The sequence below is a fragment of the Phyllopteryx taeniolatus genome, chromosome 15 (assembly GCF_024500385.1).
Source record: "Phyllopteryx taeniolatus isolate TA_2022b chromosome 15, UOR_Ptae_1.2, whole genome shotgun sequence".
In the NCBI taxonomy this organism is placed as follows: domain Eukaryota; kingdom Metazoa; phylum Chordata; class Actinopteri; order Syngnathiformes; family Syngnathidae; genus Phyllopteryx; species Phyllopteryx taeniolatus.
In genome coordinates, this window is record NC_084516.1 from 1,326,065 (window position 1) to 1,347,148 (window position 21,084).

General features: G+C 47.5%; 4 protein-coding genes and 1 non-coding gene across 5 annotated transcripts; 1 reads left to right on the forward strand and 4 right to left on the reverse strand.

Moving 5' to 3' along the window:
• Positions 1 to 126: 126 nt before the first annotated feature.
• On the reverse strand, positions 127 to 199 carry trnak-cuu (transfer RNA lysine (anticodon CUU)). Its single transcript has one exon. It is a non-coding gene; the product is annotated as a tRNA-Lys (tRNA).
• A 160-nt stretch (positions 200 to 359) lies between these two features.
• nudcd3 (NudC domain containing 3) lies at positions 360 to 4,153 on the reverse strand. Its single transcript, XM_061747928.1, has 6 exons — positions 3,691 to 4,153; positions 2,585 to 2,823; positions 1,702 to 1,822; positions 1,494 to 1,637; positions 882 to 1,070; positions 360 to 737 (listed from the first exon to the last, which is right to left on the reverse strand). The coding sequence occupies exons 1-6, from the start codon at positions 3,886 to 3,888 to the stop codon at positions 627 to 629; spliced, it is 1,002 nt and encodes a 333-aa protein (XP_061603912.1). The 5' UTR covers positions 3,889 to 4,153; the 3' UTR covers positions 360 to 626.
• A 107-nt stretch (positions 4,154 to 4,260) lies between these two features.
• mrps24 (mitochondrial ribosomal protein S24) lies at positions 4,261 to 8,866 on the forward strand. Its single transcript, XM_061747930.1, has 4 exons — positions 4,261 to 4,511; positions 4,981 to 5,046; positions 5,171 to 5,282; positions 8,416 to 8,866. Exons 1-4 carry the CDS (start codon positions 4,470 to 4,472, stop codon positions 8,697 to 8,699), a joined length of 504 nt encoding a protein of 167 aa, XP_061603914.1. The 5' UTR covers positions 4,261 to 4,469; the 3' UTR covers positions 8,700 to 8,866.
• Positions 8,867 to 10,169: 1,303 nt separating this feature from the next.
• Positions 10,170 to 16,115, reverse strand: gnsb (glucosamine (N-acetyl)-6-sulfatase (Sanfilippo disease IIID), b; the record flags this gene model as incomplete). Its single annotated transcript, XM_061747927.1, has 13 exons — positions 10,170 to 11,435; positions 11,927 to 12,037; positions 12,512 to 12,622; positions 12,695 to 12,796; positions 13,163 to 13,266; positions 13,374 to 13,492; positions 13,575 to 13,657; positions 13,720 to 13,887; positions 13,964 to 14,062; positions 14,138 to 14,203; positions 14,417 to 14,620; positions 14,692 to 14,751; positions 15,816 to 16,115. Coding segments are annotated over 13 exons (1,680 nt in total), but the record flags the coding sequence as incomplete, so codon positions are not given.
• Positions 16,116 to 16,493: 378 nt separating this feature from the next.
• ved (ventrally expressed dharma/bozozok antagonist) lies at positions 16,494 to 19,838 on the reverse strand. Its single transcript, XM_061747553.1, has 3 exons — positions 19,578 to 19,838; positions 18,013 to 18,254; positions 16,494 to 17,305 (listed from the first exon to the last, which is right to left on the reverse strand). The coding sequence occupies exons 1-3, from the start codon at positions 19,795 to 19,797 to the stop codon at positions 16,988 to 16,990; spliced, it is 780 nt and encodes a 259-aa protein (XP_061603537.1). The 5' UTR covers positions 19,798 to 19,838; the 3' UTR covers positions 16,494 to 16,987.
• Positions 19,839 to 21,084: the final 1,246 nt, after the last annotated feature.

Consider the following 21,084-nt stretch of genomic DNA (forward strand, 5'->3'; position numbering starts at 1 on the left):
GGCGGCGGTGTCCCCCTGCTCGGCTTCACGAGGGAACACGTCATGTTCAAAAAAAGAAAGAAATCCATTTAAAAAAAAATTTGCGCGAGTAGGAGCCCCAAAAAAAAAAAAAAAAAAAAAAAACGTCGCCCAACGTGGGGCTCGAACCCACGACCCTGAGATTAAGAGTCTCATGCTCTACCGACTGAGCTAGCCGGGCACAGCCACATGAGGTGGGATTGTTCCCATGTTTCTCTACTTCCACCGCTGAACCGAAATGTAAGGCGGTGCCAACCACCGTGCCAACGTGCTGCCAATATTGTGAACCTTGCAAGCAAAAGCTCAGACAAACGCAGAATACATAAAAGAGGACAACAGGAAAAAGAGTGAAGTTTTATTGCATTTCAGAAACTTTCATCCGTTGGGTACCGGAGCTACCTGAAGGGGCGGAGCTAGACAGAGTGCGGTTTGTTCATTGGTGGACAGACCATGTTGACTTTTCGTCACAAAGAAAAATGTCGTCCGTCGTCGATGACGGCGTCAACGTCCTCCTATTGGTCGGATCGCTCGGCGCCTCGCGACGTCACAGGAAGTAGCCCAAAAGTCGTCCGGCGCCGCATCCTGGCGCGACCATGCCCGGTCGGGCCTCAGAACTGCACGGCGCCGGGCGGGATGTCGAACATGGACGGGTCGAACTGCTGACCTTTGAACGGCGAACCCTCCGCGTCCCAACCCTTCTTCAGCATTTCGTGAACCTTCTGCACACACACACACACACACACACGTAAACACGCATATGAATACATGCAAACACACACCCATGACACACAATCGCACGCAGACATTGGATGCCATTATCGCGTGTTCCTAATCAAGTGGCAGCTGACAAAGTTGTTCCTGACCATCTCGTGACTCTGCGGCTTCCCCTGCAGCTTCTGGTGGTAGTCGAAGGTGAGCCGGTCCAGGACGGCGTGCTCCTCCTCGTCCACGCTGGCCATGGAGCGCTCGCGATTCAGCCGGTCCACGTCGATCTCCTCCTCGCCCTCCAGGACGCACTTCCACCACACCTCCGACGACTTGTTCAGCGACAGCTAAAGGCGGGCGGGAGTGCACCAAAAGGGAGAGTAAGGGAGGGAGAGGGACAATGAGAGACAAACACGGAGGAAGATATTGAGAGACAAGACAGAAAGACAAAGAGAGAGGGGGAGAGAGGGAAGGGGATACTGACAGAAGACAGGGAGAGAAAAGAGAAGGTCAACAAAAAAAGAGCCAGAGGGTGAGAGAAATGGGAGAGACGGTGAGAGAGATGGAAAGAATCAGTGAGTGAAAGCAGAAAAGGGGAATGAGGGCGAGAGAAGAGCAAGAACGATGGAGAAAACAAAAGAGCAGAAAGAAAAAAAGTGGCAGCAGTCAAGAGAAGAAAGAAAGCAAGGTAGCGAGTGAGATAGAGAAAGTGAAGAGCTGAAAGGTGAAAGGTCAGCTACGAAGCGAGCACGGCGGTGGGTGTGGCTTACCGCGACGCATTTTCCCGGTTCCAGACTCCACATCGAATTCTCCGTGTTGATCTTGTGCGGGAAGTTTCCCTCCACCAGCGTCTGCTCTTCGGAGCCCGCACGCACGCACACGCGCACGCCGCCGCTCTGCAGAGTCACGCTCACCTGAAAGCACACGCATGCTCGTTCTCGTACTCGAACGCGACGTCGCGCCGGGCCGGGCGCTCACCTGCTTGCCTTTGACCACCTCCTCGGGGACGAAGACGCGCACCTCCACGTCGTTGTAGTCCTGAGACCACTGGTACTTGTCGCGCACTGCGCCGTTGTAGCTGTCCGAGTTCTGACCGGACCTGCAAACGACCAGCACACGCTGCGTTTAGGGACACTAAGAAAGCTCACAACTCCAACTAAGGTCACGCAATCCAGAAGAGTAGACCGTCACATGTTGTGTTCAGGGACACTAAGAAACGTCACAATGACACACAAAGTCATCTTTTGCGTTCAGGGACACCGAGAGATGCCACCATCGCCACTCAATTTGTGCAAACATCCGGTCGACCGGCACAAGCTGTGTTCAGGGACACGAAAAAACGTTTACAACTCCAACTAAAGTCATCCTGCAGACCAACACATGCGTCATTCATGGACACTGGGATATGTCACAACTCCACGCAAAACTGATGGTGCCACATGTTGTGTTCAGGGACACACAGAAACATGACAGCTCCACTAAAATTTATCAGAACACTCTGCGGTCATGGACAACAAGAAACTTCACAATTCCAACGAAATTCAATCATCTTGTTGTCCGACACACGCTGCATTCAGGGTCACTGGGAAACATTACAACTCCAACTAAAGCCACACATTATCCATTGGATTGCTGAATTCACAACACTGGGAAATGTCACAATCGCCATTAAAGCTGTGCAGTCAACCAGTCAATCAACACATGTTGTGTTTAAGGACACTAGGAAACGTCACAACTCTACCAAGTGTCATTCTGTGGGGCCAACACATGCTGTGTTCAGGGACAGCGGGACACATTCCAACTCCAACTAAAGTTGCGCAATCATCCTCCAGTTGTCACAGTTTTTCAGCTGAAAACCGACCTCTCCGAGCGGGCCGCCCCAGCCGCCTGCTCGGCCCGAGGTCCGGCAGAGGGTTCGGACTCCGGAATGGGATCCGGTCCCAGTCCCGCCTCCGCGCTCTCAAACTCCCTCGTGGCCTCCGACGTGACCTCCAGCTCCCGGACCGCCGGGGGGACCCCCGGGGGGACCGCCGCGCTCTCGGCCCCCCGCTTCTGCAGCTCGCGGTTCTGCTCGGAAAACTTCTCAAACATTTTGAACGTCTGCGCAGAGGAAGAGCACATTAAAGTTGTTAAAACTGTGGACGGTTACATTGTCAATAAAGTTAGCTTGAACCAATGGTGACAAAGCTGGCCAGAAATTTTGTTTAAAAGTAAAAACTTTACTAACAACAAATGACACAGAGGAACCAATTTGAATGTACTTTTTGAATACAAGAATTGCTAAATAAGTATCTCTGTGACAGTGTAAATTAAAATCAAGCATTATTACCTTGGTAATGACCCCATTTTGGATTGGCTCATTCTATTTTAACGGCCGCTTTGTCAATAAAGTAATCGTGAATTGGCCACAAAACTAGGCATAAATGTTGCTTAAATGTTAACGTTTGACAACAAAATGGCACAGAGAAACCAATTTATGAACGTAAATTGCAAATACAAGCATAATATAAAAGCGTGTTTTTATTTAAAGACAACTTTTATTTGGATCTCATTAGATTGTGTCGCAGCTTTGTCAATGAAGTTAATGTCAATAATGTAGTCAAAACTTGCTACAAAAAAAGGCCCAGAGGAACCAATTTATGAATTTAAACTACAAATACAAGCAAAATAGTAAACAATGTTTTTTTTAACGTTATCGTCTTTGTAAAGAATCCAGTTTTGATTGTCTCTCATTATATTGTGACGGTCACTTTGTCAATAAAGTTAGCTTAAATGGCTAAACTGTCATTTGTACAGTCGTCAAACCTTGCCATCAATTTTGCTTCAATGTTAAAAAAAAAAAAGACATGAGAAACGGAGTCTCCCTAGTGGAACCCATGACGAAGCTTGCCATATACAAAGCACTTGAAGCAAGCTAAACGTTTTGCATCTGGTTGAAAGGGTCCGAAACAAGCCAGGCGAGAGCACCTTCAGGACCATCTTCTCGGCGACACCTGGCGGAAAGCCCATCTTGTCGCCGGGCCCGCCGAGGAGTCGATAAAAGTCGGTCTTGCGGTACAAAAAGCCAAAGTAGACCTGCAGAAAGTCTTGAATGTTTCCGACATGCTGCAGAATGCCCAGCAGCGCGTTGTCGTACATTTCCGTCATCTCGAGCGGCGACGACATGGCGATGTTTTCCTCCGTGCTCCTTCAAAGACACTCCCAAGTAGCTCAGGGACGCGGCGAACTTGTAGAATAATAAATAAGTGGACTTTTAGAGGAAAACAATCAATGTTTAAGCCAGTTGTGGAGCATTTCTTCACGTCCGTGGCGGCGCCTTCTAGAACAATATCACGTATCCGGTTGAGCACCTTCCAAATAAATTCACATGACGTTACATGTAACAGGAACGAATTTTCACGAAAACTATAAATGACTTCCAAAATATAATTCCTTATCTAATAATATTATAACACCATTAATACGTGTAGTGCATTGTTTACGCGTCTTTAACAAATCGGAACGTTTTATTTTGTCTCTATCCGGTTCTTACATTTACAGTCGCCCGTGCAGAAGCGAGAACGAGAGAACCAAAGTAGTTCCGCATCATGTTCTGCCTTTAATTTCAATATTCTACTTACAAATCACATGCTGTATTTCTCATTTAGTTCATTTAAAAGTGATACATTCTTAATCGTGTTCTTGATGCTATACCATTGCGGATTGTAAACTGTGTTAGCATCGTTAGCGCTAACGGTGAAAGCAAGATGTCGGCGTCCTTGAGCACCGCAGGATGCTGGAGGTTCCTGGTGAGAAAAGCGATAGCAACGCGTTTCGTGTTACAAATACCGAACTTTTTTAATGTATAAAATCGGGTTTTATCAAAGTCAACCGAAGGCTGAAGTTTGCAAAAGAGAGTTGTGTTGCAGTTTCGTAGCGGCCGCTCTCACTCACTGGCGATACAGAAATACAATCACAAAGAACGTTGTGAAAATAGAACAGTTGCATTTAATTCGCGACATTTTTATTTTCACTGGCGATACAGAAATACAATCACAAAGAACGTTGAGAAAATAGAACAGTTGCATTTAATTCGCTACATTTTTATTTGTATTCTGTTTACTCACACTCGCAACGAGCTACATTTGCAGAATGTTGCCAGTACATTTAAATTAATTTAGGGGTGGGGGGGGGGTTGTTTTTACGGGGACATTCCAAAGTGGAAACAATTCCTGGAATTTTGCAGCCCTGCTCGTCACTCAAATGTTTTGTGTGCAGGCTGCAGTGAGCAGTTTGAGTCCTCCCCGGAGCAGAGCTCTTCACGTCACAGCAGTTTGCTGCAAGGTAAACACAGCAGTGACGTCACGCGTCATTTGTAGATATCCAACATGTTGAGAGAAAACAAAAACAATGCATCCAACATGTCCCCACAAACGTCGTCAGTGTCGGTTTCTCTTTTGCCTTGCAGAACCGAGCGGCTCGCATCCGAGTGGGGAAAGGGGACCGTCCGGTGACCTACGAGCAGGTCCTGAAACCTCACCACATCGGCCACCGCAAAGGATGGCTGTCGCAGCACACGAGTGAGTCCCGGGGGGGGGAGGCTTGAAGGAGGCTTTCTCTCCGCCAGTCCTTCGCGTGTTCGTTGAATTTCGGATGATGAGAGTGTTGGTCAGAATCAGAGACTGGAAATGAACTTCTTTAAGATCTTTTATTGCAGAATATTCTGGGCACAAATGTTCTACAGGCAAAGGCTGCAGCTGCTCAAATGAGCTCAAATGTGTGTTTTCTCAGCATTCAGTGCGAGATTATATACAGCGTTCAGGGCGGTGTTTAAAGCTTGAGCAGGGTGGATCCAAGGTCACAGCAATATCTCTTCTTGGCACAAAACATCCTGTTCTGCGGCTGACATGTAGTTTTCACAGTTACGCGATTATCAGAACATTTTAATACTGAGGTTAGGTTACACAACATAACAGTCTATGTATGAGCATGACATCAGTATATCACATGCGAGGGCCTTCAATCCCCCTTTCGGATATGTTAAATAGCATGTAAGAGAATGTACGATTACAAAAATATGCCCGCGGGGTCATGGAGCATCTCAGGGGTATCCCCTGAAGACAAGAGTGGCATCATCTGGGCGGGGTTATTAACATCTCTCTTTTCGATAGCTGCTGTAATGAGTCGCTGGCTAAGAGCGCGCAAGCAAGGAATGCAACAACATCCACATATTGTGAGAAAAGCAGCAAACACAGCAATAGAAATAAAGATAGAAGATACCAGAGCCTCATAACGTCCATAAACACTCATCCAAAGTATCTACCTCGGAATGTTCCTTTCATCTTTTTGTTTCATGTTCTGAGCCGTTCAATTGCAGAGGTCAGGCTGCCATCAGAAGCTGTGTTATTAGGAAGAAAAGTGCAACATTGTTCGCCAAACATGGAGCATACGCCCCCTTTTTCTGCCAGGAGCATATCTAAAGCAATGCGATTCTGGAAAGCCATCAGAGAGGTGGCGGCCAGTTGACCGTGTAGCGCTTCAAATCCGCTTTGTGTCCAATTTCCTAGGCGTTGCACATTGTAATGTATGTAATGAATTCTATCTGTGTTTTTATTTATAGTACACCACCAACAAAATGTGGATTCAAATCCTTGCGGCTAACTCTCTTGAGATGTTAATATCATAAAAAGGGTTGTGATGCAACAACAAATTGAAACATTTTCCACTTGGGGGCCATTGTTGGGTGGTGTTTTTTCAGGATTGCGGCTAGAGAGCGCTGTCAGCTTCTTCAGGACCTGGGGTTAGACTACCCGGTCCTAGGTTGAGTCACCGGGATTATTCTGCCCGTGTCCCGTGATCTCAACCTTTTGATGAGTGATGTCGTCACCGGGATGGGATCTGGTCTGGCGTTGACGTGCAGTCAGTACTCGCGGCAATGATGACCTGTCGGGACGGGGTCTTTGCTGGTCGTGTAGAGGTGAGGTGGTACCACGTCTCCCCCTTTCCTTGTAGGCGGACAGCGGACGATGTTCTCTCCGTCACTTTATGAGGACCTGTCCACCTGGGTTCAGACCACTTTCTTTTGATTACTTTCAACCATACAAATTCACTTTCATGCAGTACGAAAGGAGCGTCGGGTTGTTTTGCAGTTAGTTGCGAAAAAGCAAGCGTTAGTTGTTTGCGCTCCGGAGGGCAGGAAACATCTGTTGTCTCCAGTGGAGCTGTTGGAGCTGGAAACGGTCTGTTAGTATGACATTCAAATGGAGTCCAGCCTTTGGCTGAATTGAGTGACATTGGTACATTCATCAAAGCCAAAGGAAGGGCTTGTAGCCAATTGAGATTTGAAGTAGCTAAAGCTTTGGCCAATTTTTCCTTAATGTTCCGATTCATTCTTTCTACTCGTCCTTGGGACTGTGGGGGATATACTGAACCAAATGTGTGTTTCAGTCCCAGGGCTTTTTCTACTTCCTGCAAATGTTTGTTTTTAAAATGGGTCCCATTATCAGACCTTATTTTATTTGGGAACCCACGAGATGGAATATAATGGTTAACCAAATGTTTACCCACTGTGTTTGCCGTTTCTGTTTTGCAGGGATAGGCTTCAGGCCAACCGGAGAAGGAATCCACTATCACTAGTAGATACCTGTAACCGGACCCACTTTTAATCATGTCTGTAAAATCCATCGAAACCACCTGCCCAGGTGCCGTCACGTCCGGATCGTGAGTTCCCTGGGGTGGTTTCGTGGTAGGCACGCTGTTATAGCTGCTACAGACACTGCAATCCTGGAGTTCATTTGTAACAATTGCTCTCACGAAAGGATGCCACCAGGTGTGGCGTCGCCTCAGTGTTTCTTCCACGCTCCATGAGCTTCGCTTATCAACGGTTTGAATTGCTTCTGAGGTAGTATACATTTTCCTCCTTTTCTCATCTCTCTCGCCCCCTTTTGACTTCCACATACTCCTTTCTTCGGGACTACCTGTATGTACTACTACATGAGCATATGCCGAGTCAGTGTAAATGTTGGTCGTTTTGTCTTGGGCCAGCCGGAGAGCGGCTGTTACTGCCGTTATCTCTGCTCTTTGGGCAGATTGTTGCCCTTTTGAGTTTGTTCGCTTCTATGGTTACAAATCCTGTATCAGTTGGTTTTGTTACAGCAAACCCTGACTGGAGCCCTTGTTCTCCTTTAAAACAGCCTCCGTCCGTGAATAGTATCAAGTCAGGATTTTGCAAGGGCATGTCATATAGATCTTCCCTAAGTGTGTTATCGGTTATGATTCGTTGGGTACAGCAATGAGGCTGTCCTTCAGCCACGTTAATGCCCTCGTGTGTAAAAAGTATATGTGGCTGTGTGAGTATTACCTCAATTTTCCTTTGTCTTCCTCCTGTCATGGTGAAAACATGGCTTGTCACGTACTGGCAATGGATGATGTAAGACGATGTGTGATGTTTTTTGAATGAGTCGAGCTAACGCAGAGGCAAACGCCGCGCATGCTGGATGTCGCTTTTCGCATTTTTCAAGTGGCGTAGAGGCATATCGACAAATTTGTCTTTCTCCTGATATAGAGCAGCAGCTACACTGCTGGTCTTTTCAGAAACATCCAATTTTATGAAATTGAAATAATGTCCTGTTTTTGACAAACTAATCTATCATTCAAATAATCGGCCCGTCCCAAGTCGATTTCTGAAGGTGCGGGTGTTTGTGTTGCCGCCAGGTAACCTAAAAGGCGAAGACGGCGCCGCGGAGCGCACGGTGGAGGACGCGTTCGTCCGCCGCTTGATGTTCGGCACCTTCCACGGTTGCCTGGCCAACGAGGTGGTGATCAAGAGGCGCGGCAACCTGCTGATCGTCTGCGCCCTCGTGCTGCAAAAGCTGCCGCCGCAGAAGTTCTACTTCCTGATCGGGTACGCCGAGTCGCTGCTGTCGCACTTCTACAAATGTCCCGTCAAGCTGGACGTGCAGACGCTGCAGGAGAAGCAAGTGTACAAGTATCTGTGACGGCCAATCCCAAACGGCAGCTGCTTCTTGAATTCCCGTTTCCTGTCACAACACCCCAGCAGTTTCTCTTCTTCAACTTTTTTTTTTTTTTTTTTACAATGAGCCATGACGTACATTCACAAACTTGTTCGTGTACTTCCACAAAATAAAGTCCAATAAGTAATTCACATTCTCCGTACCGCATTTTGTTTTGTTGTTAGCAGTCGTTGAGAGTTGCAGTTTTGCTAACAGTTAGGATAAAAGATACAAACGTGTAAATAACAATACGAGCGGCACGTGGGTCGCGTGGTTGGTAGGCTTGCAAAAAGGATCGGATCGGTTTCGGTAAATTTCATTGGGAAGTTAACTCAATGACTGTCAGCCCTTTTCAAAGCAGTTTCCAATATGGCAGCCGTTGTGCAGCATTTTGGAACACACGCAATATTGTTGGCTGGCAATATAGGCGCCAAACCGACCAAATCTTCACAAGAAAAAAATAAATAAATAAAAATTAAAAAAAAGCAAGCTTGTTTCTACCTTTTTCCGATCTTTTGTGATCAACAGTACAAACATGCGTCGGTGGCAGCAATAAGAGGACGATCTGACCAAAAAAGCAGACAAAACAAACAGCGACTGATGCTAACATTTTTTGCTTTTGTGACAAAGTATAAAACAACAAAAACTGAAATAGGACTTTTGTTAGAAAATCAAGTTCGTGTGTTTTTTTTTTTTTTTACTTGGTGTTTGCCAGTCTCTAGTGCAGTGATTTCCAACCTTTATGGCACAAAGGCACATTTTTTTACAATCGGAAAATCTCACGGGACAGCAACAAAGAAAAATGTCACATAAAGTAGACTATTTACTTCCTGCCGTCAAATCAAGGAGCATTTATTTGTTCCGCCTGTCACTATGCCTCACCGGCATAAATAGAGGAACAAAGATACATTCTTTTTTGAGCAGTTATGCAAAATGTTATAACTTCTCCTGGCACACCTGAAGATCGCTCACGGCGCACTGATGTGCCGCGACACGGTGCTTGGGAATCACTGCTCCTGTGGAACCGTGTCATCTTACGAGCGCGACACATTCACTTTTTATAGCATATAAAATGCTCCGTCCGAGTGCGAGTTGCCTAAACTCGACCCGACCAGGAAACGGTTGGAGTCCACTTGACGAATAGAAACGAAGCCATGACGGCGAACGAGTTACTTGCTCCACTTTTTGTCACTTCAGCAAAAAAATTAAAAATAACAAAAATCCACAAAGCGACAGCTGGTACCGTGAACAACTTGTAAATTGGGGCGCACGTAAATCAACGTACTAATACTGTACTTGCATGAAATGTGGATTTCGGCAGGATTATGTTCCCCAACTCTTTTTAAATTTGTCAATTTTGTGAATTCCTCGTTGGTTCCCATGCAACCTTTCCTTTCAGGATTAGGCGCTATAGAAACTGTATGCGATAAAAACATAATAAACACAAAACAGATGTGAACACGACAAAGGCTGCTTTTAATTTCTTTTCATTGATCACTGGACAAACATTCACATCGAGGGTCTCTGTAGTGCAAACAACTGCTACAAATAACACCAAAAGAATTCAAACTGATGTAGTTCCATTTGTTTTTAAATATGATTTAAAAAAAGTGAATAAGGGACAGAGATGACATGGTTTGGAAAAAAAAAAAAATCTCCAACACAACAAAATTCCATTTCATATACATGCCTGTCAGCAGGCTAAGCTAGTTAGCTTAGCATGAAGCATTAAATCAGTTATGAGGAATTCAAGTGATTTAGCGAGTGAAGCTTTCACAACAATAATTGCGATTCCTAAATCGGGAAAATAAACAAGGAGTCATTGTCGAGCAACACCAGGATCGCTCCAACATCGGGCCGAAAAAGACAAAATGGAGGCTTTGGTTCAGCTGCTTTGAAAAGTGAAAAAATAAGTGGCGCTTAGCTTAGCATGTAGCCAGTCCACAGTTGTGACTTTCCATTTGATTTTGACACTTTCAGTAAACGCAGCCCTCGTTTTTGCCATTACGCAGATTCTTTGGGAACCTATCCTCCGTTATTGGCTGAAAAACTCGCCCATTCCCGCTTCTCGTGCGGAGGGCGGAGCCGTGTCGCATCGAAAATTGCAATTACGTTGAAATGACAGGAGGTGTTTCATTTAGTCAGGCCATAGTTTTGTTTGATAGAAACGTATCGCTTTGCTGCCGTCTTTTTGAGCGGGCGTCAATTACTTGTGGATTTTCACTATTATAAAATTGTAATAGCGGGGTTTCAATTTCACAAAAAAAATCCAATTTATTCATTAAAAAAAAAAAAAAAAAAAGAAAAGGAGTGATTGAGCACAGAAAACAAGAATCGCTCTCGTGGTGCATTCAGGGACTACACAGGAAGCGGGCCGCACTTTTGCCAGGCGAAAGACAGGAAGTACTGTCGCTCAAAGACAAAAACGGGTCGATGCTGGAGCGAATCAAAATGGCGCCTTTGGTCCAGCTGCTTTTAAAGTGAAGAAGAAGTCACGTCTCACCGTCTGGTCGACCCCAAAATGAGACGGCGCGAAAGATTTCCTGCGTGATTGGCCGCTTCGAAGCCTCACGTGGAGAGGGCGCGGCATCCTGCGCCCCGGCACGACTGGAGCTTGATGAGGCGCTGGTTCATGGTCTCCAGCACGGCCGGGTCCACCTTCTTCACGATGTTCTCCAGCTGGTGGGGGTCCGAGCTCAGGTCGTACACCTCCACAAACGACTGGGGGCGCAAAAGAGGCGGAGTCACACTCGGCTTCACTTCCTGCTTGCGGAGATTTTGTCAACTTAACACACATTTGTGTAAGGCCTTATGGAACAGCAACTTTATAGCATCTTGGTGCCAAGGAACTATGTTGAAGTGAGTCGAAGAGCTTCATTTAGACGAAAGCAGTGCTTTGCCGCCATCTTTTGGCATCTCGGTGCCAAGGAACTATGTGGAAGTACTTTGAGGAGCTTCATTTACACATACGTAGTGCTTTGCTGCGGTCTTGCACCATCTGCAGCCAATTCAAATCCTTTTTAGGGGAGGGGACAACTCCAGGCCGATTTTCACTACTCGCTGCAATTTGCGGGGGAGAGTGTCGTCTGGTATTTGGTGTCAGAAGTAGGATCCATTATTTGGATATGAATTGCTTTATATATTTGTGCAACAAGATCCGCGTTTGCCATCGGGATCCATTTGCCCGAGTAGCGCACGCACGTTGTCGTTACCTCGCTGTCGGCGAACTCGCAGTACTGCATGTCGTCGCGTCCGTCCAGCGTCCTGACGCAAGCGTACGTGTTGTTGAACGAGTCCTCGCACACGCAGTCGGGGAAACATTGCTGAGGAACGCAAGAACCAACAAACGCTCAAGATACCGGACGAGAAAATTCAAACGTAATGCCACGCTCGCACATTCGCCAACGATGAAACTTTCAAAACGCCACACGGTGAAACCGTTTCTAGTTTATCGGAGTTCCAGACGCATCCGCGAAAGGTGAAAATTCGCTTCAAACACACAATCTTTTTAAATATGCTTTGTGTCATGAAAGTTCGCTAACATTTACCGTAAGATGCCATAGATAGGCTAACGGAAATGACTACCGATGTTACAGTAACTTATAACATTATATAAAAAACAAAACGTTCAACCAAACTATATCATTTCGTCTTCACGAAAGTCCGCTAGCCTGACCCTAACTTATAATGCGAAACACCCTAGACGAGCTAACGGCAATTAGCACAGACGTTCCGCTCATTATATGCTACTTTAAAACGAATAAACCCCGCCGCCACGCGCCGATCAATTGACTAACCGAGAGGCCGGGGCCCAGTTTGGGGCAGGCGGGGTCGGCGCTGGACAGCCCCTCGCCCGTGTGCTCCACCAGGAAGAAAGGACGCGCGGAGCCGTTGCGCAACGACGGCGCCTGGGCCAGGAAAAGAAGAAGAAAGACGTGAGCTCGCGTTGGCACATTAGGACCGTGATGTCATCGACGGACCATCAGAGACAGGAAGGACTGCCCGTCCACGTCGGCGGCCGACACGTTGACGCCGGCGATGTCCAGAATGGTCGGCGCCAGGTCAATGTTCAGCACGGGAGCCTGACGCACAAGAAGAAGAACATTCGCAACATAATTATTGATATTGAATGATATTGGGAATCTGTTGGGATATTCGGAACCGTTCCAAAATAGCAGTTAGGCTTCTGCTGAAAAGCACAGCCAAACAATGAAAAGCCTACTAGAACATCGGAACTTTATTTGAGGCACTTTAAATGAGGGCAGTTGTGTACTGACTCCCATTTAACATGACTTTGAGTGTGATTGGTTCATTGCAAACACAGCCACAACCGCAGTTCTAAGAGGGTGTGCACACTTGTGCAACAAAAGCAACAAAATAATGAGTCACTTTTTTGTTTTTTCGCTTGCCAATTGACAACGGGAAAGAGGAACGATCCGCGGCCGGACCTTGAGCGTGGTGTTGGCTTTGACGCCGGGACCGCGGACCAGCAGCGGCGTGCGGATGTCGAACTCGTACAGTTGACGCTTGTCGATGGGCAGCGAGAATTGACCTGGCGGCAAATGGAGCAAAGCGCCACCGTGTTCAGAAAATAGTCAGCGGTCCACAAAATGGAGTCGTTGCCATTTAAGGTGGCGCGATGCGATACGTTCGTCTGACCTGTGTGGTAGCCGTTGTCTGACGTGAAGAAGACGTACGTGTCGTTGAGCTCCTTCAGCTCCTCCAGCTTCCTCACCAACTTCTCCACCAGGTCGTCCACCGACAGCAGCGTCCGCCACCTGGGGGCGGAGTCACGTCCGCGTTACCGTCGTCCACACGTCACAACCGTGGCTATCGTCATCGTAATCGGCGTGACGGCACCTCCTGCGGTAGGCGTCGTCCAGGAAGGCGAGCGTGCTGTCGGGCATGGGGTTGGCGGGCTGCCGCAGCAACCAGTGTTTGTCCTGAAACGCACGCCAACGCAGATTACTCGCGGGCGGCGGCGATCGCGCGACGCGCGCCTCACCTTGGCCGTCTTGTCGAAGCTTCCGTCTCGGGGCGCTTTGACGTCGTCGAAGCGTTTCCGGTACTGCGGGGCGGCGGTCCAGGGCCAGTGCGGCGCGGGCGGCGCCAGCATCAAGAAGAACGGCCGCTGAGGGCTGCGGTTGTCCAGGAAGCGAAGAGAGCGCTCGGCCTGCGGGCGGGAAGCGAGGCGGGGCGTCGTCAAAACGGCCGCCGGACACGCGCACGGCGTGCGTGCGGCGACTCACGATGAGATCTGTGAGGTAGTTGTCGGTGTAGTTGTCGCCGTGCTTCTCCTCGACCCCGTTTCGGGACAGACTGTAGTTGTAGTAGCGAGAGTTGCCCACCTGCCAACGCACGCCACGGCTTTACAGGATGCGCGTGAGTGTACGTAGGCTCGCGTGTGTGCGCGTGACACTCACCAGCGCGTGCCACTGGTCCCAGCCTGGCGGAACATGGCCGACGCCGCCCGCCTCTTTCTTGCCGTACTGTTTACAGAAGAAACGAGCGTAACGTGTACATCCGCCGTCGTTTGTGTGAAATGACTGAACTACTGATCGACGCGACGCGGGTCCGTGTTCGCGTACATGCTCGATACAGCACACGCGGTCGAGGCTTTATGAGCCTCGTCGTTTGCCGCCATCTTGCGGCATCCCTACGCAATGAGCACGTGCGCGTGCGCGTGAGCGGGAGGTCGGGACCTGGTTGAGGTACTTCCCGGCGAAGAAGGTCTGGTAGCGGCGCTTGCTGAGGAAAACGGGGAACGCCTGGGCCTCGCCTCCGCTCCGCCACGCCGCGCTGGCGCAGTTCCCGGCCAGCGAGTTGTTCCTCACCAGGTGGTTGTGAGGGTAGCGGCCCGTCAGGATGCTGCAGCGGCTCGGGCAGCACAACGGCGTCACCGTGAACTGGGGGGGGGGGGCGGAATCACGGCGAGCGATGAGCGGAGGACGCCGGCGTGACGGCGGAAAGAACTCACCGAGTTGACGAAGGTCGCTCCGGCGTCTCCGATCAGAGATTTCGTCTTCTTCATTGGTGTCTGACAAACAGGAAGCGGAAGGCAAGTCGAGTCGAGACGAGGGAAGGTGACGCGCGCGCAGCGAACGATCGTCACGCGTTTCTTTGGCATTCCGACAAATATATATTTTTGTTCCCTCGGGTTAAATTGGAATTTAAACCGATGTTACAGCGCGTAACGCCGACGGAACGATTTTTACAACATTACAAATGACAATTGTTATGTTGGCGGACTTCAACAAGGTGTGGAATTGGAAGGGAGGATACAAAACGAGCATCAAGTTCAAACAGGAACACATGGAAACAATCATCTCAACAAAACATGCCAATGACAGCAAGAAAAAGGAAAGAAAATTGAGATTATTCATGAGGCGGGAAGCACGGAAGTCAAACGGGACTTTTGGGATGAATTTGTAGAAAACGTGCAGACTGAAAGTTTCATCAAAGAGGATCAAAACTTCTTCTGATGTTTGGTAGTTAATTGAAATCAGATAATTGATGTTTTTCATCCTCGGTCTTGTCAATTATTGCGCGACTTGAATCCAACGCATGGAGAGCAAACAAATCCAGTTTGTTATATGAAAAAATATCAATACAATAATGTGAATTCAAAAAAAACATTTGTGGGCCTCAACAACAAAAAACAAACAACATTAAAATTCCTAATTAGACGCTAAGAAGCAGCCAAGTAGAAATGTCACAAACACCAAAAGGCACTTTGGCAACAAAGCAACATTTTGGATGAAAACACACTCAAGTTGAGCACAAGCAAACATTTGGGTTTCAATCAGATTTTTCCGGATCATTACATATGTTCATTTTTGTATGATTTCAACGAGCTGTGGAATGGAACTCATGGCGACATCACAAATCCAGGTTGAGCAATGGGAAAGTGCTGAAAACGTAACCGAAATTAGGAGCATTAACAACAACAACAACAACACACTGAAGTTATTAATTGGATGGAAAACAAAATCCAAAACAACGTCGGCGTCGAAGCAGAATTTCGTTTGAATTTGTACGAAAAGTGCAGACGAGCAAACACATTGTGTCGGGGGTGCAAAGGTCACGTGAGCGCGGACTCACCATGCCGCCCAGGTTTTGGTCCTGGTCGTCGGTGACGATGAGGAGGATGTTGCTGCCGCGTACGCGCCTCGCGCCGCAGGTGAGCAGGGCGGCCAGCGAGCGCGAGCACGCGCAGCGCGAGCGGACCGACTCCGGTACCGGCACCGAGCATCGCCACGAGCCGAAGAACGAAAACAACGCGAAGGAGGAGAAGAGGACGGCGGCGACGACGACGAGGAAGAAGAAGAAGAAGTTGGGGGAGGCGATGACGACGCGCAGGCTCGCGCTCGTGCTCGCCGCGGTTGGAGGAAGTGCCCGCGGTCACGTGGGGGCCGATGGGCGTGGCGACGCGCTGCTGTTCAAGTGGACTCTCGACCACAACTGCTCGCCACTCAGCCGAAAAACAACCTTTTTACGACCAATAAACGCCACTTTTGCGAGCTCCTCGCGTCATGCATCCAAATCGATTGCGCGTGCCCGACCTGACTAATCAAGTTCCGAAAATAACTCCTAAGTCCTTTGAATGGAAACGTCAATCAATCAATATTATCATACACTATTGGACACAGTAAGTTAGTAAACCAGTGGACATATAGTTCCAACTAGTTTTTGTGTGCACACACTAGCCTGCGAATAAAGTGAAAACAAAACAAAGGAACTTGAATTCAAGTTCACGTGACTTGAACGTCACCGGGACACTTGTAAATGTTCATAGTGACTTTATTGCAATGATGTCAGGAATACGCACACATTGTGCACACTGTATTTCAGTAAACCCGTTGCCTTACATTTTAACGACAGTCAAGCGAAAAATGACATTTGGAATAAACAGCACATTTTATACAACACCATGTCAGTACACACAAATACATTTCTTTTGCATTCCAACCAATACATGCATGTCTATGTACTGACATGGGATTTTCAACTTCATTTGATTTATCTTTCCATTGAAATGAAATGTTGTGCCACCACATGACCGCAGTTATTTCAGCTTCCCCTCGAGAGATTTTTTTTTTTCACAAATTGAGTTGTACAGGTTATAGGTCACATAAATGGTGGAATTTTGTCCCCCCCTATGACAAAAAGCTGCCATTCGAAGAGGGCTGTGGCGACTTTTACTAACACGCGCTGGATATTGCACACCTGGAACGGCACCGCCGTCCGGGGAGGCCGACGAGACAAAATGGCCGTCAGTAGTACGGCGGGTACGCCGGGTAGGAGCCCGCCAGTGGGAGAGGAGGAGGGGGCGCGGCGCCATATTGGAAGAGGGAGTCCAGAGGCGAGGCGACCGAGGCGTACTGGACGTCGTGCGGCGGGCGAGCGTAGGCTGCGTCCCGGGGCGGCAACGCCGGCGAGCGATAGCGGGCGTACGGCGCCGGTCGGTACGCCCGCAGCTCGGCGGGGTAGTGCGCAAAGTGCGACGCGGCGCTGGCCTGGCACGCGTGCGCCAGGGCGTCCTGCACCGTCCTCTTCAGCTTCATGCGGCGGTTCTGGAACCAGTTTCGGATCTACGGGGAGAGGAGGACCGGCGTCACAAACGATGCGGGGGCGCCTTCGCCGAACGGTGCCCCGACCTCAACCATTTGTTATTTATTTATTTTTAAATCCCAATTTTATGAGAAAAAACTTGAACGTTTCAAAGTTTTGACTGTTATTGCTATGAGAGGGAGCACAAACAAAAAGTTGTAATTTGACCCAAAGAATTCACGTTAGAATCATAAAACAAAAGTGGAACTTTTAAGAGACTTGTTGGAATTTTTTTCAATTGAGGGGAAAAAAAAACTCATTCTATGGGGAAAAAAAAGCTAACGAGCAAACGTTTGGCAAGAAAAAAGATGACATTTGACCAGATGTAATGGATATTTTGACGAGAGAAAGTTTGAACTTTACGGAAGAAAAGTCACAATGTTATGAGACAAAAAGTCAATTTACAGGTTACAAGAAAAAAAGTAGTCATTTTTTCTGTGAATGAAGTCCTAATTTGAGCGGAAATAAAAATGTGGCTGTTGTCTCGTGATGGTGACAAAGAACGCCGCGCGGGCTACCGAAAGCTCGCTCGTAAATCCGATTTTGGATGTGTTGAAGGGCTTTTGTAAATGTTGGACGGTTGTTAAAACGGAAAGGATCGTAAAGCACCAACAGCGGGCTTGTAGCATATACGCAATCACCGACGGATGTCACATAAGCGGCCGCGTTGGGTCGTCGAACCGGTGACCTGTTTGTCGGAGAGGCGGAGCTTCTCGCACAGCTCGGCCTTGTCCCGCGTGCCCAGGTAGGCGTTCCTCTTGAAGGCTCGCTCCAGGCTGCCGATCTGCTCCGCCGTGAAGGCCGTGCGCGGCCGCCTCCCCGCCGGGGAGGCGGCGGCGGCGTCGCGGGCCGGCGGCGGCGAGAGCGAGCGCTCGCTCTCGTAGCCCGACGTCTCCTCTTCTGCGCCGCTGCTGAAATCCGCCTCGGAAGCTGCCGGACGACAAAAACGGACAATTGACGTAAATCTGGTTTCCGCTCACGATTCGATCGCAATCGCGTGCTCGATTTGTGTCGCCCAAATTTAAGTTACGAGCGAGCTTGAGATAAGAGTTAAGTGAAAAAATGGGTGAACAAGGATCATTTATTCAAAGACAATATACATTGATTTTGGGAGCAATGAAGTTGTTTACCATCATTTCTATCCGGACTTTGCAAATAATTGATTTTATTGATTAATTCCATTTGATTTCTCAGCCCATTTTTAAAAAAAACTACAAAATTAGCTTCTGTAGTTCCAAGCGCTTCTTCGCTAACGTGGACTGCTGAGTTTGGCTTTTTGTGCACAAGCACTGAACAATTTAGTCGCTATCGTTAGCGACTTCTCGGACACCTCGAGCAACGGTTTTTAAAAAGCAACTAGCGACTATTATCCCACATAAAAACAGACATCAGAAGCGGAATCATTTTTGCATCGTTTTGCGGACGGCCTCATTTTCTCGCGTTAAATCACAATTTACGAAGGACCATGTTTACATAATTCTTTTGACATCCAAGAGGAAACACTTATTTTCACATTATCTGAGACAGACAGACAGATAGATAGATAGATAGATAGATAGATAGATAGATAGATAGATAGATAGATAGATAGATAGATAGATAGATAGATAGATAGATAGATAGATAGATAGATAGATAGATAGATAGACTTCAATTGCAAGTTAATGAAAATGATTGATCATCATCATTATTGCTCTCTGGGTAAATAAAGGAAATCCATAATTTGCACAATGCTTGCCATTTGGCTTTTCTGTAAGATAAGAACTTGGAACGTTTTATTTAATCTCCGTATTTGATCTAAAAACATAACTTTAATGCTTAACATTTCAATTATTTCATGAGAAAATACTCATTCAACCATATTTCAATCATTTGCTAAAATATTTTATTATCAATTCTGATATTTTGTTTTAGGAAATAATGACTAAATCCTAAAGATTTCGAATTATTTTGCACAATTACTCTGAATGGTTTCCCATATTGAAATTATTTCCCAAAATAATCACTTAGCTTTATTTTCAGTTAAACAGTATTTTAATTTATTTTATAAAATAATGATGTCTTAACTTCTGTTTCAGCCATTTTCTAAAATAATGACTTGAATAATATTGGATTTTGACCTCAAACAATAGGTTAGTCATAAAAGCCTGATAACATTTTTTGTAACAAAAAACCCCCAAAAAACATTTGAATTATTTCCTAAAGCAATGACAGTTAAGTTGCTACGTTCTTTTCAATTGAGTAAGATTTCGCCCAAACCGTCTGGGCTGTTCCACTCGGCACCGTGTTTCCTGCGCGCGGTCCGACGGGAATTGACCTCGGGCCTCCCGGCTTGAGCGCCACCGCCGTGGCCGGCGTTCCTCGGGCAGAACCCCGGCAGGCTCTCGGCGCGGGTGCCGGCGACCCCGGCCGTCGCGTCGGGCGGCCGCCGGCTGCTCTGCGCCATCCACTCGATGGAAAAGTGGCCCTTCATGACGTAAATCCCGCTTCAGGTAAGTCAGCTTCCTCCTCCGCCGCACGCCGCCGTACTTAAAGGCCGCGGCCCGCACCCCGCCCCCCCCCCGCGCACATCAAAGCGCACACCCCCCCTTACAAGTGCGCTAATTAAGGCGTCTCATTCAGTTTCAATGAGGCTGTTACACGGCGGCTCCAATGAGTCTGCCCCCCCCCCCCCAACTACCTTCCTGCTGCCTCCTAAAAGGTCATCGGCACACCTCACACGCGCACCTCCCAACATCGCCATACAAAAAAAAAAAAAAAGGAATCATTCAACACAGCAAACTCAAGTAATCACTGCCTGAGAACAGTTCAGTTGTATTTAACTTTTTTTTTTTTTTATGAGAGAAGGCTACAGTTCACACACGAAAATAATCTGTACATAGTGATTAGGGAGCAGGGAATGAGTGAATCATTCTGAAAACTCTTCATTCTTAAAGAGTGGACGACAGTCCGCTCATTCCAAATTGTCGTATTGGCTGCACCCGATCTTTGTGCAGTACCTCTGATGGATTTTCCCTCTTCTCTCATCTTTAAAATTCTTCCCTTTTGTCCCATAGACAGCGCTCTAGTCTTCATGTTTGCTTAACAGCAAATGCAGTTTGCACAGGTGAAAGCCAAAGCACAAAACACGCACTAATGTTTAAGCAATCAATCGAAACGGCAACACCTGAGCGACCGGAAACGCCCATCAGTCACGTGCTCCGATACTTTTGCTTTCAAACAAAAGCGAACATTTTCGTCGCCAACCGAATCTGCTCCCCGAAAATCCCGTAATATTGGAAACGGTCGGGTTCGGAATCATTCATTTAGTCCCGACTCTTGCATCGCTACAACGGGATTTCCAGTTGACTTTTTATCGAGCGGTGTTGTCCGCCGTATCAAAAGTAGCATGGAGCGAATCCGTGGCCCAATGCGGCGTGGGAGCGATTTGGGATGACGGGCCAATCCCGGGACGATCCCGCATTCAGGCAGATGCGAGCGCATTTGAGCCACCGCAAACGACGCGCTTCGTGCCAGCGAGAACTCATCGGCCATCGTTGACGTTCAATGAGGGCCTGCCAAAAACAAAAGCCCCCAAAATTGTCGATTTAGCACTTTGAAATCGTTTCGCAGACTAAAATCAAACAACCGTTTCATGCAAACCCTTTTATGTTCTTAAAATCGGTATTTTTTTTGTTATTAAAATCATTTTGTAGCTTCGGTGATAATTGAATGTAAATCATGTAATGTTCATCGAATCACTTCCTCGACGAAGTCATTT

Coding starts and splice junctions, on each gene's coding strand:
- mrps24 (XM_061747930.1), top strand. CDS start 4,470: ATGTCGGCGTCCTTGAGCACCGCAGGATGCTGGAGGTTCCTG. Junction 5,047..5,170: donor TCACAGCAGTTTGCTGCAAG/GTAAACACAGCA, acceptor TTTGCCTTGCAG/AACCGAGCGGCTCGCATCCG. Junction 5,283..8,415: donor ATGGCTGTCGCAGCACACGA/GTGAGTCCCGGG, acceptor TGTTGCCGCCAG/GTAACCTAAAAGGCGAAGAC.
- ved (XM_061747553.1), bottom strand. CDS start 19,797: ATGAAGGGCCACTTTTCCATCGAGTGGATGGCGCAGAGCAGCCGGCGG. Junction 18,255..19,577: donor GAACAGCCCAGACGGTTTGG/GCGAAATCTTAC, acceptor GTCGTCCGGCAG/CTTCCGAGGCGGATTTCAGC. Junction 17,306..18,012: donor TCCGCCTCTCCGACAAACAG/GTCACCGGTTCG, acceptor CTCTCCCCGTAG/ATCCGAAACTGGTTCCAGAA.
- nudcd3 (XM_061747928.1), bottom strand. CDS start 3,888: ATGTCGTCGCCGCTCGAGATGACGGAAATGTACGACAACGCGCTGCTG. Junction 1,823..2,584: donor GGGGCGGCCCGCTCGGAGAG/GTCGGTTTTCAG, acceptor GGTCGTTTGCAG/GTCCGGTCAGAACTCGGACA. Junction 1,071..1,493: donor AACCGGGAAAATGCGTCGCG/GTAAGCCACACC, acceptor GCCCGCCTTTAG/CTGTCGCTGAACAAGTCGTC.